The sequence below is a fragment of the Canis lupus genome, chromosome 3 (genome assembly GCF_003254725.2).
Source record: "Canis lupus dingo isolate Sandy chromosome 3, ASM325472v2, whole genome shotgun sequence".
Lineage (NCBI taxonomy): Eukaryota > Metazoa > Chordata > Mammalia > Carnivora > Canidae > Canis > Canis lupus.
In genome coordinates, this window is record NC_064245.1 from 524,657 (window position 1) to 537,088 (window position 12,432).

At 47.4% G+C, this 12,432-nt stretch overlaps 1 protein-coding gene across 1 annotated transcript in view; it reads left to right on the forward strand.

Moving 5' to 3' along the window:
- Window positions 1-12,432, forward strand: part of EPB41L4A (erythrocyte membrane protein band 4.1 like 4A) — a 180,716-nt gene that overhangs the window by 152,309 nt on the left and 15,975 nt on the right. The window contains exon 18 of the mRNA XM_025438026.3: window positions 7,542-7,661. Coding sequence (XP_025293811.1) covers window positions 7,542-7,661 — 120 coding nt within the window. The remainder of the gene's footprint in view (window positions 1-7,541; window positions 7,662-12,432) is intronic.

Here is a 12,432-nt window from a genome sequence, read left to right on the forward strand (position 1 = left end):
GCCTCATACGTGTACATGAACATACGTGTCTACGTTCACGTCCGGCACATACATGGGGACACGCGGGTGGCTCCTGTCATCAAGACTCATTCTTTAGGGCTCGGCCTTGAGAGCTTGGTATGCGACCGGCTTTAGCGATGACAACACGGCCATCAGCTCTCCGTACTCCCCAAGTATTTAACTCAAGAAGCAGCGCCATGTAGGAGGGGCACGGGGGTGCCGGCTGCCTCCGTGTCTGGCTGGGGGTTTCAGCCGGAGGCACGTCTGCCGTGCCCCGCCCCCCTCCCCCCCCCCCCCCCCCACCAAGGATGCGGGGCAATGTCCTGAGACGTTTTTGATCGTCCCGGTTGGGCAGGGGGCCGCCGTCAGCCCGGGTGCTGCGGAGGACAGCACCTCCCCGACCAAGGCGTCGGCAGCCACCACCACCCCCGGGGGCAGCCTGGCCCGCTTGCTGTATTTTTCTGGGTCCTTCCCTGTCTGTAAAACGAGGTGGTCAGCTGGCGTGACCCAGGGTCCTATGGCTGCTGCAGCCCTCATCCTTGGCACATGCTGGGCCCTGTGGGGAGGCCTGGGCAACAGGAGCGCAGACGCCATGTAGGGGTCATCTCCTTGGGAAGTGTTCTCTGTGGAGCCCAGTTAGGGGCCGGGGTCACCTCAGGCGCCCCGCCCAAGGCACGGTGACCTGCAGGAAGATCCCTCGGTGCCCCCTCCTCCTCTCACGGATGCCGTGCCCGCTTCAATGACACAGACAAAGCCAAGAGTGGGTAACAGATTCTCCTCCTATCTAGAAAAGTGTGACTGTAGGTAAGCACGTCCTCTCCGGCCTTTGGGTCCAGAGCTTTAGGGGCTACATGCATGAGGGCCCTGTTGTTGGCTGTGTGCTCACACTTGCTCCCGTTCCACATGGTCCCCATGGCCAGACGCCCCCCTGCTCCCGTTCCACGCCATCCCTGCAGCCAGACAACCCTTGCGCCCTGTTCCACGTGGTCCCCGTGGCCAGACGCCCCCTGCGCCCTGTTCCATGTGGTCCCTGTGGCCAGATGCCCCCTGCTCTCATTCCACACCATCCCTGTGGCCAGACAACCCCTGCGCCCAGTTCCATGCAGTCCCACAGCCAGACGACCCCTGCGTGCCCCATTCCACATAGTCCCCGTGGCCGACGACCCCTGCATCCTGTTCTACGCTCTCCCCATGGCCAGAGGACCCCTGTGCACTCCATTCCACACGGTCCCTGTGGCTGGATGGCCCCTGTGCCCCCTTCCATGTGGTGCTCATGGCCGGATGACTCCTGTGCCCCGTTCCATGCTGTCCCCGCAGCCAGACGGCTCGGCCTCCTCTGCTGCCTGGTGAGCCATTAATGTCTGTCTTCACACCTTCCATCCTAGTTGTTCTTCCTTTACTGTTTCTACAATCTGGACGACTACCCTACGGTTTTCTAAGTTTACAGGTTTGAAAGGACAGTTTTTCATTTTCTTTTTTATAACGAGCTGGGAGTTGCAGCACCCTTTGCTGTCGTGACATCTAAGATGACAAAGGCTCATTCTCCCGTTGCAGCCCTGCCCGTATCTTCATCTTCATCCCTGTCCTCCTGCCTCCCTTTTATATCTTTGTCACGTTGTTTCTCGTCACTCAGTTCCTTTCTTTTTTTTTCTTAGCTTCTCTCCACTCTTTCCTACTTTTTCTTGTCTTCTTTGAGTTCTGCCTCCATTTAGGAGCCAGAGAAACATCAGAAAAAACTCCCAAGGATGTGGGTCAGGGCCTCCGTTCTGTTGTGTCCTGGTATTTGACCTTGGGCAACTCTTGAAACTGCTCTATTTATTTTTAACATTTTGTTTATTTATTCATGAGAGACTGAGAGAGAGGCAGAGACACAGGCAGAGAGAGAAGCAGGCTCCACGAGGGAGCCCGACGTGGGACTTGATCCCAGGACCCTGGGGTCATGCTATAAACCAAAGGCAGATGCTCAACCGCAGAGCCACCCGGGTGCCCCTTGAAACTGCTTTAGTCCTGAGCGTGCTCATCCTTAAGGTGGGGTGTACGCTGACCTCTGTTGTCTGGGGGGTCATGGTAAAGCTCACTTGAAACCTAGAAAGTGAGAGCACTTGACAATGGAACCACGTGGTCTGACACTTGGCCTTGAAGTCGGGCCTCTTCTGGGCCTTTCCCCCCTTGCCTCCACCCTTGCCAGCTCCTTCACTTTCCTGTCGTCTCCTCTTCCTTGCTCCCACCTCCCTGCCTTTACAGACTTGGTTTTTCGACCAGGCCTCCTTATTCTCTGATTCGTCAGCAGGTTCTCTTAGAGGGTTCAGGAAATTGTAGGTAAACTTCTCTGTTTCCAAGTATAGGACTTTCTGGTAACAGGGTCTGTGGCCCCAAACATTTATATGGTGGTCGTTACGATCGAAAGAGTGAAGGATGGATGGATTCTGGGAGATGAAGTTGAGCATCCAGGTCACTGGTAGGATTAACCAGTAAAATGCTTCGGTTTTCTTTGGAGATGATTTACGTTGCTCTGCTGATTTGTGAAGCAGTCGGTCCTACTAAGTTCATCAACTTGGGAACCTCCCAAATACAAGGCAGTATGGAGCTAATGGGCTGTGTGAATATGCGATTATGTCCATTTTCACCAGTGAGAATTTTGGTCAGAAGGCCAGCCCATGTCCCTGGGTCTGAGCCTGTGGGCCTGGCTCTGGACGCGTCCAGGGTCTACGTTCACAGAGAACCAAGGGAGGAGTCAGATCTGAGTGAAACCTTTCACAAGCCAAGATTCCCCTTAAAATGCCTTGGGCTTAATAAAATACCCTTTACATTCAAAGAAATGAGGCTGCAAAATATCCTTTGTGCTATTGATGAAAACAGGCAGTTGGGCCATGAGTGCTCGCTGGCGAGGGCCAGTGGACTGCTAGGTCGTCAGCTTCCATGGGTTGCTAGGCTTGTGGGGCTTTGAGGTGCGGAGATCTGGGCGGGGAGGGGGAAGTTGCCCCGTACTTGGAAGCTGCGCTGCAGCCGGGGGACGGTTACAGCAGCAAGAGAAATGGGAGGCTTCAGGTGGGAGCCGGGAGCCGGCAGAAAGCAGTTGGCAGCAGGACCACTTGGGCCTCTCCCTGCGTTCATCCTGGGGCACGTGCGGCCCAACACGTGAGTTACGTGTGTGGGGTTCTGTGCGTGCGTGTGCACGCATGCGTGTGCACACAATAGAACAGAGCACAGGAGGAGGGAGCCGGCGATGTGACCGTGACCTTCAGGGAAGAGCGGTGTGGCTGGTTGGTCCCCTGGCCGAGTCTTCATTTCCGGGCCGCACAGGGGACGGTGTGCACCCTGCAACCTGGTGAGGCCGGGAGGGCCCCGGAGGCAGACCGTGCCCGCGTGAGTGATGCTATCAGCTCAGTGAGCCCCCAGCCTGCTCCGTGTACCCGGAGCCCCCATACATCTGTGAGTGGGCCCGCCTCCTTCCACAAAAACTCAGCGTTCCTGACGAATCCGTTGTCCCTCAAGTGTTGGTAGCGTTTCTTCCTGCCTCTTAGATGTCTTTAGAATGTACATCTGAATATTGGGGTAAGAGGATTTTAAATATGAAATACATCCCACAGTCTCTCATTTTTTTTTTTTTAAGAGTGGGAAATATCAGAAAGGGAGACAGAACATGAGAGACTCCTAACTCTGGGAAACGAATAAGGGATCGTGGAAGGGGAGGTGGGCAGGGGGTGGGGGTGACTGGGTGACGGGCACTGATGGGGGCACTTGGCGGGATGATCACTGGGTGTTATTTTATATGTTGGCAAAAAAATAAATTTATCAAAAAAAAATATATAAGAGCCGTTAGGTTTCCTTGTGAGCATTCCTTGCCCCGTCCCTGATTTGAGTGGGGGCTGCGAACGAGGTGAAACCTGTGGGTCTGCAGAGGGCAGTTGCTGCAAAGCCGCAGTGTTCACCGTAGTACAGATTGCAAGGGCTCCTGATTTCCACTTGAATAAGTCCGATCAAGAATTAGGTATTGAATGCGGATGATTGAGGGCTTGCAGGGCATAACCAGAGTTGACAGAGATGACGCTAGGAGTACAGAGCTGCAGCCACTGAGCAGTGCTGTCTGATTACTGAGCGAGAGCATCGCAGGCCACAAAATCAAGAAAATAGACTTTGAAGGGAATTTGCACCAGAGGTAGCATATCTTTGTAGGGAGAGCGTAAGGAATAAGTGGAAGAGACAGAAACACTTTTAAGGGCAAATGAGAATAATTTATCGACAGTGTGGGTAGGTTGGGAAAAGCAAATGAATTTCTTGCTTGCTGGTCTTCAGGGAGGAGGTCGACAGATGCCTGGAACCAACGTAAATTTCCCCAGGGAAGAAAAATTACTGAAAAAATAGATGAAAATTGGTTTATAGCAGGCAATCCAGGAATGAACGAGTAGATGAGAAACACAGGTCCACAGTCACTTGGGACCCGCCGGCTTACTCTGAGCGGTGGAGTGGCCGATGAAGCAGTCGTATGCACCGTTGTGCTGGAGCTGAACGGGAGAGGTGGTTTTCAGTGTGTCACACTGGCTTGGAGGTAAAATATAAATAGAGAAAACATAGAGGTGTTTGCTTTATTATTTAAATTCAGTCAACCAACATGCAGTACATCATTCATTTCAGATGACTCAGTGATTCAGCGGTTATATAACACGCAGTGCTCATCATGTCACGTGTCCTCCTTAAGAGAAAACATAGGTTGTTGGTTTTTGGTTTTAGATTTCATTTATTTATTCATGAGAGTCACAGGGAGAGAGGCAGAGACCCAGGCAGAGGGAGAAGCAAGCAGGCTCCATGCAGGAGCCCAATGCAGGACTCGATCCCAGGATCCCGGGGTCAACCCTGGGCTGAAGGCAGACGTTCAACCCCTGAGCTGCCCAGGCGGCCCTTGAGGTTCACTTTAAATGCAACATTTGGAAATGAGCACATCCCTGCTGTAACCGGCAGCGGACTCCTTTTTCCCCCTTGACATTCTCATGCTTACCTGTCCTATGACATTTTGACTTTTTAGAAGGGGTTAATGTTGGTGTTTTCATCCTTCAGAATGTCAGTCCCTACGTCATAATCAAAGTGCAGCAGGAGAGGCGCGAAAAAGCAGCTCTGGCTCTCCCACCCTGGGGATAGGGACACGCAGCAGAGCTGGTATGGGGGCACCCTGTGCTTAACGGTCCGTGTTTCTCTCAGCATAGGATAGTCACTACTGCTTCCTGAGGCTTGAGCACGGTCGTGTTCATTTGTCCCTTCTGCACCCAGTACCTGTGTCTTCTTCGGGGAGTGACTGATGGAATCCCAGGGCCCTAATCCGTGGGGAGTGACTGATGGGGTCCCAGGGCCCTAACCTGTAGGGAGCGACCGAAGGGGCCCCAGGGCCCTAACCCACCAAGAGTGACAGATGGGGTTCCAGGCCCCTAAACCCGCGGGGAGTGACTGACAGGGTCCCAGGGCCCTAAACCCGGGGGGAGTGACCGGAGGGGTCCCAGGGCCCTAATCCACGGGGAGTGACCGACAGGGTCCCAGGGCCCTAAACCCGGGGGGAGTGACCAACAGGGTCCCAGGGCCCTAAACCCAGGAAGAGTGACCGACAGGGTCCCAGGGCCCTAGCCCATGTGGAGTGACCGGCGGGGTCCCAGGGCCCTAACCTGCGGTTCTGGCTGCAGAAACACGCGCGTGCACATGGGGCAGCTTCCAGTGCAACTGCTTGTTTGGGGGAAGGACGAGTCACTGGGACCTCACGGCGTCCGTGTCCTGGCACCACACCTGCTCCCGGTGCCCCAGCCCATGGCGTGGACTTGCCTTCCCGGCCCTCCATGCATGCCGCGGGCTGCAGGCTGACTCCATGAGGCGCTGGGCCGTGGGTCCAGGTGTTCGCGCCACAGCCTCTGGAAAATGAAAGCTTCAGTGAGGAAACAGCTCGAAGGGCTCGGATGGTGTTACAGAGAGGTTCACCCAGCAGCTGCTGTTCCTTTTACTAGGATGCGCGTTGCGTTGTGTTCAGGTTACACGTGGAGGGGCATCTGCAGCCCACCCAGAGCCACGGCCACTCCAGGCGCACCTGTTCCGAGCACAGGTGTCTGCAACCTTGTCTGCCCTTTGCGAAGCGGTCGTGCTCCCGTCGTCGGTTTGGTGCCGATGCCCTCGTGGCTCCACGCTGCTTGCTCACCCCGGAGGGTGGCCCCCTGAGGGGCTCGCGTGGGTCCGAGGTTAAATGTTCAAGCAGCAGGTGTTTGGTTTCCACAAGCGATGCTCCTGGCTCACAGCCGCCTGGTGTGTCCCCTTCCGTCGGGCCTCCAGCGGGCGCCTTCCCTGGTCCTCTGGAACACCTGGCCCCACTGCTCACGGTGGGAGCCACTGTCGCGTGCTCCAGGGACCCCAGCACTGGGCCCCGACGTCACCGTGACACTCAGACTGGGGCGTCGGTACCCAAGAACTGGAAGAGGTCACTTTAAAAGCCCAAATCTGTAGGTTACCTGTAGAAATGAGCGGCTCTGGAAACACTGTCCTGTGAGGTCACACAGCAGTCCCTGACTTCCATCCCTACACCCCCGAGTGCCCTGAGCGCCCAGTGGGCCTGGCAGTGTGCACCACCGTTGGCTTCCTTACTTCTGCTTTTCCTTCTTAAATATGGGAATTAAAGGGGCGCCCGGGCGGCTCAGCGGTTGAGCGCCTATCTTGGGCTCAGGGTGTGACCCCAGGGTTCCAGGATTGAGTCCCCGCATCGGGCTCCCCCCAGGGAGCCTGCTTCTCCCTCTGCCTGGGTCTCTGCCTCTTTCTGTGTCTCTCATGAATAAATAAATAAAATATTTTTTAAAAATGGGAATTATGGGAGGGATCAGTCAGTTCAGCATTGGACTGTTGAGTTCCGCTCACGTCATGACCTCAGGGTGGTGACACCGGGCACAGAGCCTGTGCAGAATTCTCTCTCGCCCCCCTGCTCCTTCTCCCCACCCCCTTCTCAAAAAAAGGGGGGGGGATTATATATGGCACCTGTTGTCCACGAAAACTCTGACAATTATTGTGAATTCTTAAGAACATTTCAAGTAAGATTACTTACTGTTACTTTGATCAGTATGTTTATTTTTTGATCAGTATGTTTTAAAAGACTTAGTTTCATGATTTAAGATCAACCCTGTAGCAGACTTAACTATGTTTTAAATGAGTTTATTGTTGGACATGCCTATTCTTAGAAAATTGTAAGCCAAAGATAAAAGCCTGAAACTAGTATCTACTTTTGTGTTTTTGTGTTAATATTCTAGCACACATATGTATGCGTGTGTATACCTGCTAGGGATATATTAATACAGTTAATACATTCTAGCTTTAAGTGATTTTAATAAAATCGCTTCTTAAATAATTTTGTTTCTTAATCGCTTTTCAATAACTTATTTAATAATTTCTTAACTTTTTAAATTTTTTATTCATGTATTTTTTTTGATGACTTATTAACTTTTAAAAGCAAGTTTAGGATGAGCTGAAAAATAGAGCACTGCATGTGCGAATGTTAACTTGAGATGAACGGTCTTGTCTTTCAGAATTCGGCAGGAGAACGATATGGTTGATTCAGCGCCTCAGTGGGAAGCTGTATTAAGGAGACAAAAGGAAAAAACTCAGGCAGACCCCAACAACAGACGATCCAGACACAGATCTCGCTCGTAGGTGGACTCTTTTTATACTTTTATTTCAAAACAACACTTGCTGGAAGCAGCATGCAGATCCTAGGGCAGACTGGGCTGTCTCTTGGAGGTCTCCCAAAGTGGTTTTCATTCCACCGTGATTATCCCATCGTCAGTCATATTTACCATCCCATGTTTGTGACGTTCATTAACCGCACCTGAAGCCGTAGACATTGGAGCGTGGCCAAAACAAAATGTCAGGAGCAAGGCTGTCAAGACCAGGTTGGGTTTTGTTTTCAAACAAAGCGTACATTCAGCCAAGTAAGTAGGAACGGTCTTTGTTCTGGAGCCTGGCTGTTGGCAAAAAATACCTGATGCTTCTCTCAATATGAGTCTGTAGAATTCTCTGAAGTCTTGTTGGAGATTGAACCAGATGTGAGTATCTTCCTATTAAATTGCCATTTGTGAGCAGTAGGCAGCGAGTGATTCATTACACCCCGGTGTTGGGATTCGCCTGCACCTTCTGTTGCTAGGCAATGCCATGTTGAGCACAATTACCCCATCGTGATGAGATTGCCAGTCCCCCCAATTAATTTTCTTTTGAGCTGATAAAATTTCTAGGTTTTTTTTTTAATGTGTGCATCATCCAGATTTAGACACCCCCGTCCCCACGCCCCTTCCCAGAGCTTACCTTTTATGTCTGAGATGGGACTAACTACCCATAGCGTTGTGACCCTAGGTGGTTAGAGGTCTGATGTGGCTCAGGGTGTTCGACAGGGTGGTGGGAGGATGCCAAGGGGTGGATGCAGAGACAAATTGTAGGTAGGCAGGGGTAGGGGATGGGGCCCCGGGGAGCCAGGCAACAGGGTGTCAGTTGAGGTCAGGAGGCCAGGAGAGGGCTAGAGGACATGTCCCAGAGCCTGGTGTGGCTCTAAGGGAGGCTTCTCAGTCTTAGACGTCCACTTTTTTAGTTGAAGTTATCCTAGTGTATGTTTCTGCCTTTATCGGTAGCAGGTCCTCGGGAGCTGTGATGTCTGTTTCCTTTCTAACAGTGTCGCGGCGTACCACACCCTTAGAGATGTATCTGTTGCTTCATGAAGTCTTTGTTCTGGAGCCTGATGAGAACCTACAATTTCAAGCAGAAGTGGATACATTTCCCTTTGTCTTGAATACCGCACTTTGAGAGGTTTAGGGCTGGGAGGATCAAGACCTCAGGGTTGACAGTTTGACCAAAAGGCACAGAATCCCAGGATTAGGACGTAGTACACCCATGGGTGAATCTTGCACTTTGACTTTTCCATCACGGGATCTTCTTCTACGAGGGACTTGTGATTCGTGAGGCTCGGTGACCTGACATTAAATCTTAAAAACAGCATTTAGTTCTTCTAATAATTCCTAAAGCATTCTAAACTCCATTAAATACCAGTAATAAATTTCATTTATTAGAAAGGGAAAATAAAATTGAGGAAAAAGTTTTATATATAAATGTTGAAGAAGTAAAAAAAAAAATTCCTGGCGGCAATATGCAAAATTTGATATGATGATACCACTATTTCTGTACCCGTTCTCCTCTTGGTGGACATATGGATGGTTTCCACTCTTTGCTGTTGTGTTAGAAGTTTCTACAATGTTCTGTCCAAGTATATCTGCCACGTATGCACTCTTGTGCCCTGGGATAATACCTGAGTGGAACTGCTGGGTTAGAGGTATTTCTACCACACTAAGTGTAATAATGAACTACCAAAATGCTTTCCAAGGAGGCTGTATCATTTTACACGCCCACTGGCGATGGACGCGAGTTCTCATTCTGCCCCATTCTTGCAAATACTTAGTTCTATGTTATTTAATTTGTCCCAAGTTAGTCTACTTGGCTTGAAGTGCTATCCTGTTTTGGTTTCAGTGAGCATTTCCCTGATGACTAATGATGTTAACCAGTGCTTTTTGGTTATTCACGTATCTTCCTTTTTAAAGTGTTTAGTTTTTGACCATTGTACTTGAATTGTGTTTTTTTTTAAATTATTATTTATTTGTAGAGTTCTTTATGTAGTCTGGATAGAAGTTCTTTTTCAGAGATGTGTATACTGTGTATTTCTAAGTGTTGTTTTTCCTTTTCACGCATTTAATATTGTTTTTTGATAAGCAGACATTTTAAATTTTGGTGAAGACCAGGATATCGCTTTGTTTTCATTTATACTTAGGGCTTTTTTTACATCTTAAGGAATATTTGCCTACCCCAAGGTCACAAAGATGTTCCCTTACCCTTTTTTAGCAGGTTTATAGATTTTGCTTTTTATTTATGTCTGCCATCCCTCTAGAGTTCATTGTTCAGTAGGTATGAGCGAGAGGTAGATATTGAGAAGTGTTTTCCAGGTAGCTTGTGCAGTATTCCAGGTCCGTTTGTTTAAAAGACTATCTTCATTGAAATGCCTTTGGGCCTCTGTTAAAAATCAATTGACTGCTTAGATGTGGGCCGGTTTTATTTCATTGATCTATTTGTCTATTCCTAAGCTACCATGTTGTCTTGGTTACTGGAGCTTTATAGTAGGACTTGAATCAGGCAGTGTAAATGCTCCAGTGTTGTTTCTTTTTTTATTTTTTTTTATTTTTAAGATTACTTTGGCTATTTTAGGTCTTCTGCAGTTCTATGGGAATTTTTGAATCAGCTTGTTGTATTTTACCAAAAAAAATAATTGAACTCTACACCTAAAACTAGCGACGGACTATATGTTTGCCAATCGAATTTAAATAAAAGATTTTATCCCCGCCCCCCCCCCCAAAAAAAAGACTTTAGGCATATGTTGAATCTATAGCTCAGTTTGGAGAAAATCCTTAACCATTTATTTAAGCCTCTTAACATCTTTCAGCAATGTTCCTTGGATTTCAGTACAGAGTTACTGCATTTGTTTTATTACATTTAATCCTAACTGCTTAATATATTTGTTTAAAGATTTTACTTATTTATTCATGAGAGACACAGAGAGAGGCAGAGACACAGGCAGAGGAAGAAGCAGGCTCCATGCAAGAAGCCTGATGTGGGACTCGGTCCCAGGATCCCGGGGTCACACCCTGGGCCTAAGGCAGATGCTCAACCGCTGGGCCACCCAGGCGTCCCTTAATATTTTTAATAGCACTGAACTGTACTTTAAAAATGTTATTTTCCAATTGTTGGTTAGTCGATGGAAACACAGATTATTTTTTATGTTACTATTGTATCTTGCTACCCTGCAATCTTGTAAAATTGATTTCATATCTCCGGAAGCTTTTTAAATTTTTTTCTTAGGATTTTTCACACTTACAATCCTGTTGTTTGTGACCAGAGACCACTCTCCACTATTTCTAATCTCCTTTTTTCTTATTTATATTTTTTCCTCTAATGCACTGGCTAGATCTTCCAGTTCAGTGTTGAATTATGGTGTTGAACACAAGGGGTAAGAACAAAGACCTCCGTCGCTTGTTCTCTTTCTTAGGGGAAAACATTTACTGTCACATTCGGTACGATGCTAGCTGTATGTAACACTGGGGAAGATCCATTCTATTTCTAGTGTAAGAGTTTTTATCATGAATGAGTTTTGAATTTTGTTACAAGCTTTTTCTGCATCGGAAATGACTGTATGTGGTTTTCCTTCTTTATTCTGTTAGTGAGAATTGCAGTGATTCAGTTCTGAAGGATACATCATGGGTTCCTGAGATAAGCCCTCAGAGTCCTGATGTATTAGCCCTTCCCTAGATTGCTGGATGCTATTTGATATTATTTTGTTAAGAAATATTGGTCTGTAATTTTCTTGTATTATCTTTGTTGGGTTTTTGGTAACTGGCTTTTACTGATCATTTAAGATAATTTGGGAAGTGTTCCCTTTTTCTCCACTTTCTGAAAGACTTAATGTAAAAACTTAGCATTATTCCTTCTTTAAGTATTTGATATAATTCACCAGTGAAACCATCTCTGCCTGGAATTTTCTTTATGGAAAGTTTCCAATTACAATCTGTTTCTTGAACAGATACTGATTGATTGAGCTATCCAGATTTTTACTTGTTATGTATAGGTTCAAGAATTTGTTCATTTTATCTAAGTTGTCAAATCTTTAGCAAAAATTAGTTCACAGTAATTCTTTAGTATCTTTTTAACATCTGTTGTAATATCACCTCTTTTATTCCTGATGTGAATAATTTGTGTTTTCTCTTAATTTTCCCCTTAATCTACGTTTTCAGAGAACTAATCTTGGGTTTGCTGATTTTATTTGTTGTCCATTTCATTGATTTCCAGTCTTTATTACTTCCTTCTATTAATTCTCTTTTATTTGTTCTTTTTTCATGTTCTTAAGGTGACACTGATTTTAAACCTTTATCCTTTTTAAATATAAGTATGAAGTTTCAGATTTCCCCTAAGCCTATTTATAGTTTTAATTATCTCACATTTTGATAAATGTTTTCATTATCATGTAGTTCAGATTATTTTTAATGTCTTGTGATTTCTTTGACCTTAAACTTTTTTTTTTAGTAGTGTATGGATTAATTTTCAAATACTAGATTTTCTAGATATCTCATGAGTATTGCTGATTTGTAATTTAATTCCATTGTGATAAAAAAGTAATCTGTAAGATTTTAGTCCTTTGAATTTTGAGACTCATTTTATGACCTAGTGTATGATCTTTCATGATAAATGATGTGGTGGGCTTGAAAAGAATGAGTATTCTCAGGCACTGGATGCCGTCTATAAATGTCGAGTGGATCCAGTCACCTGATAGTGATGTTCAGGTGGTCTGCGTCCTTTCTGATTTCTTAGTTTACTCTTCAGTCATTGAGAGAGGGA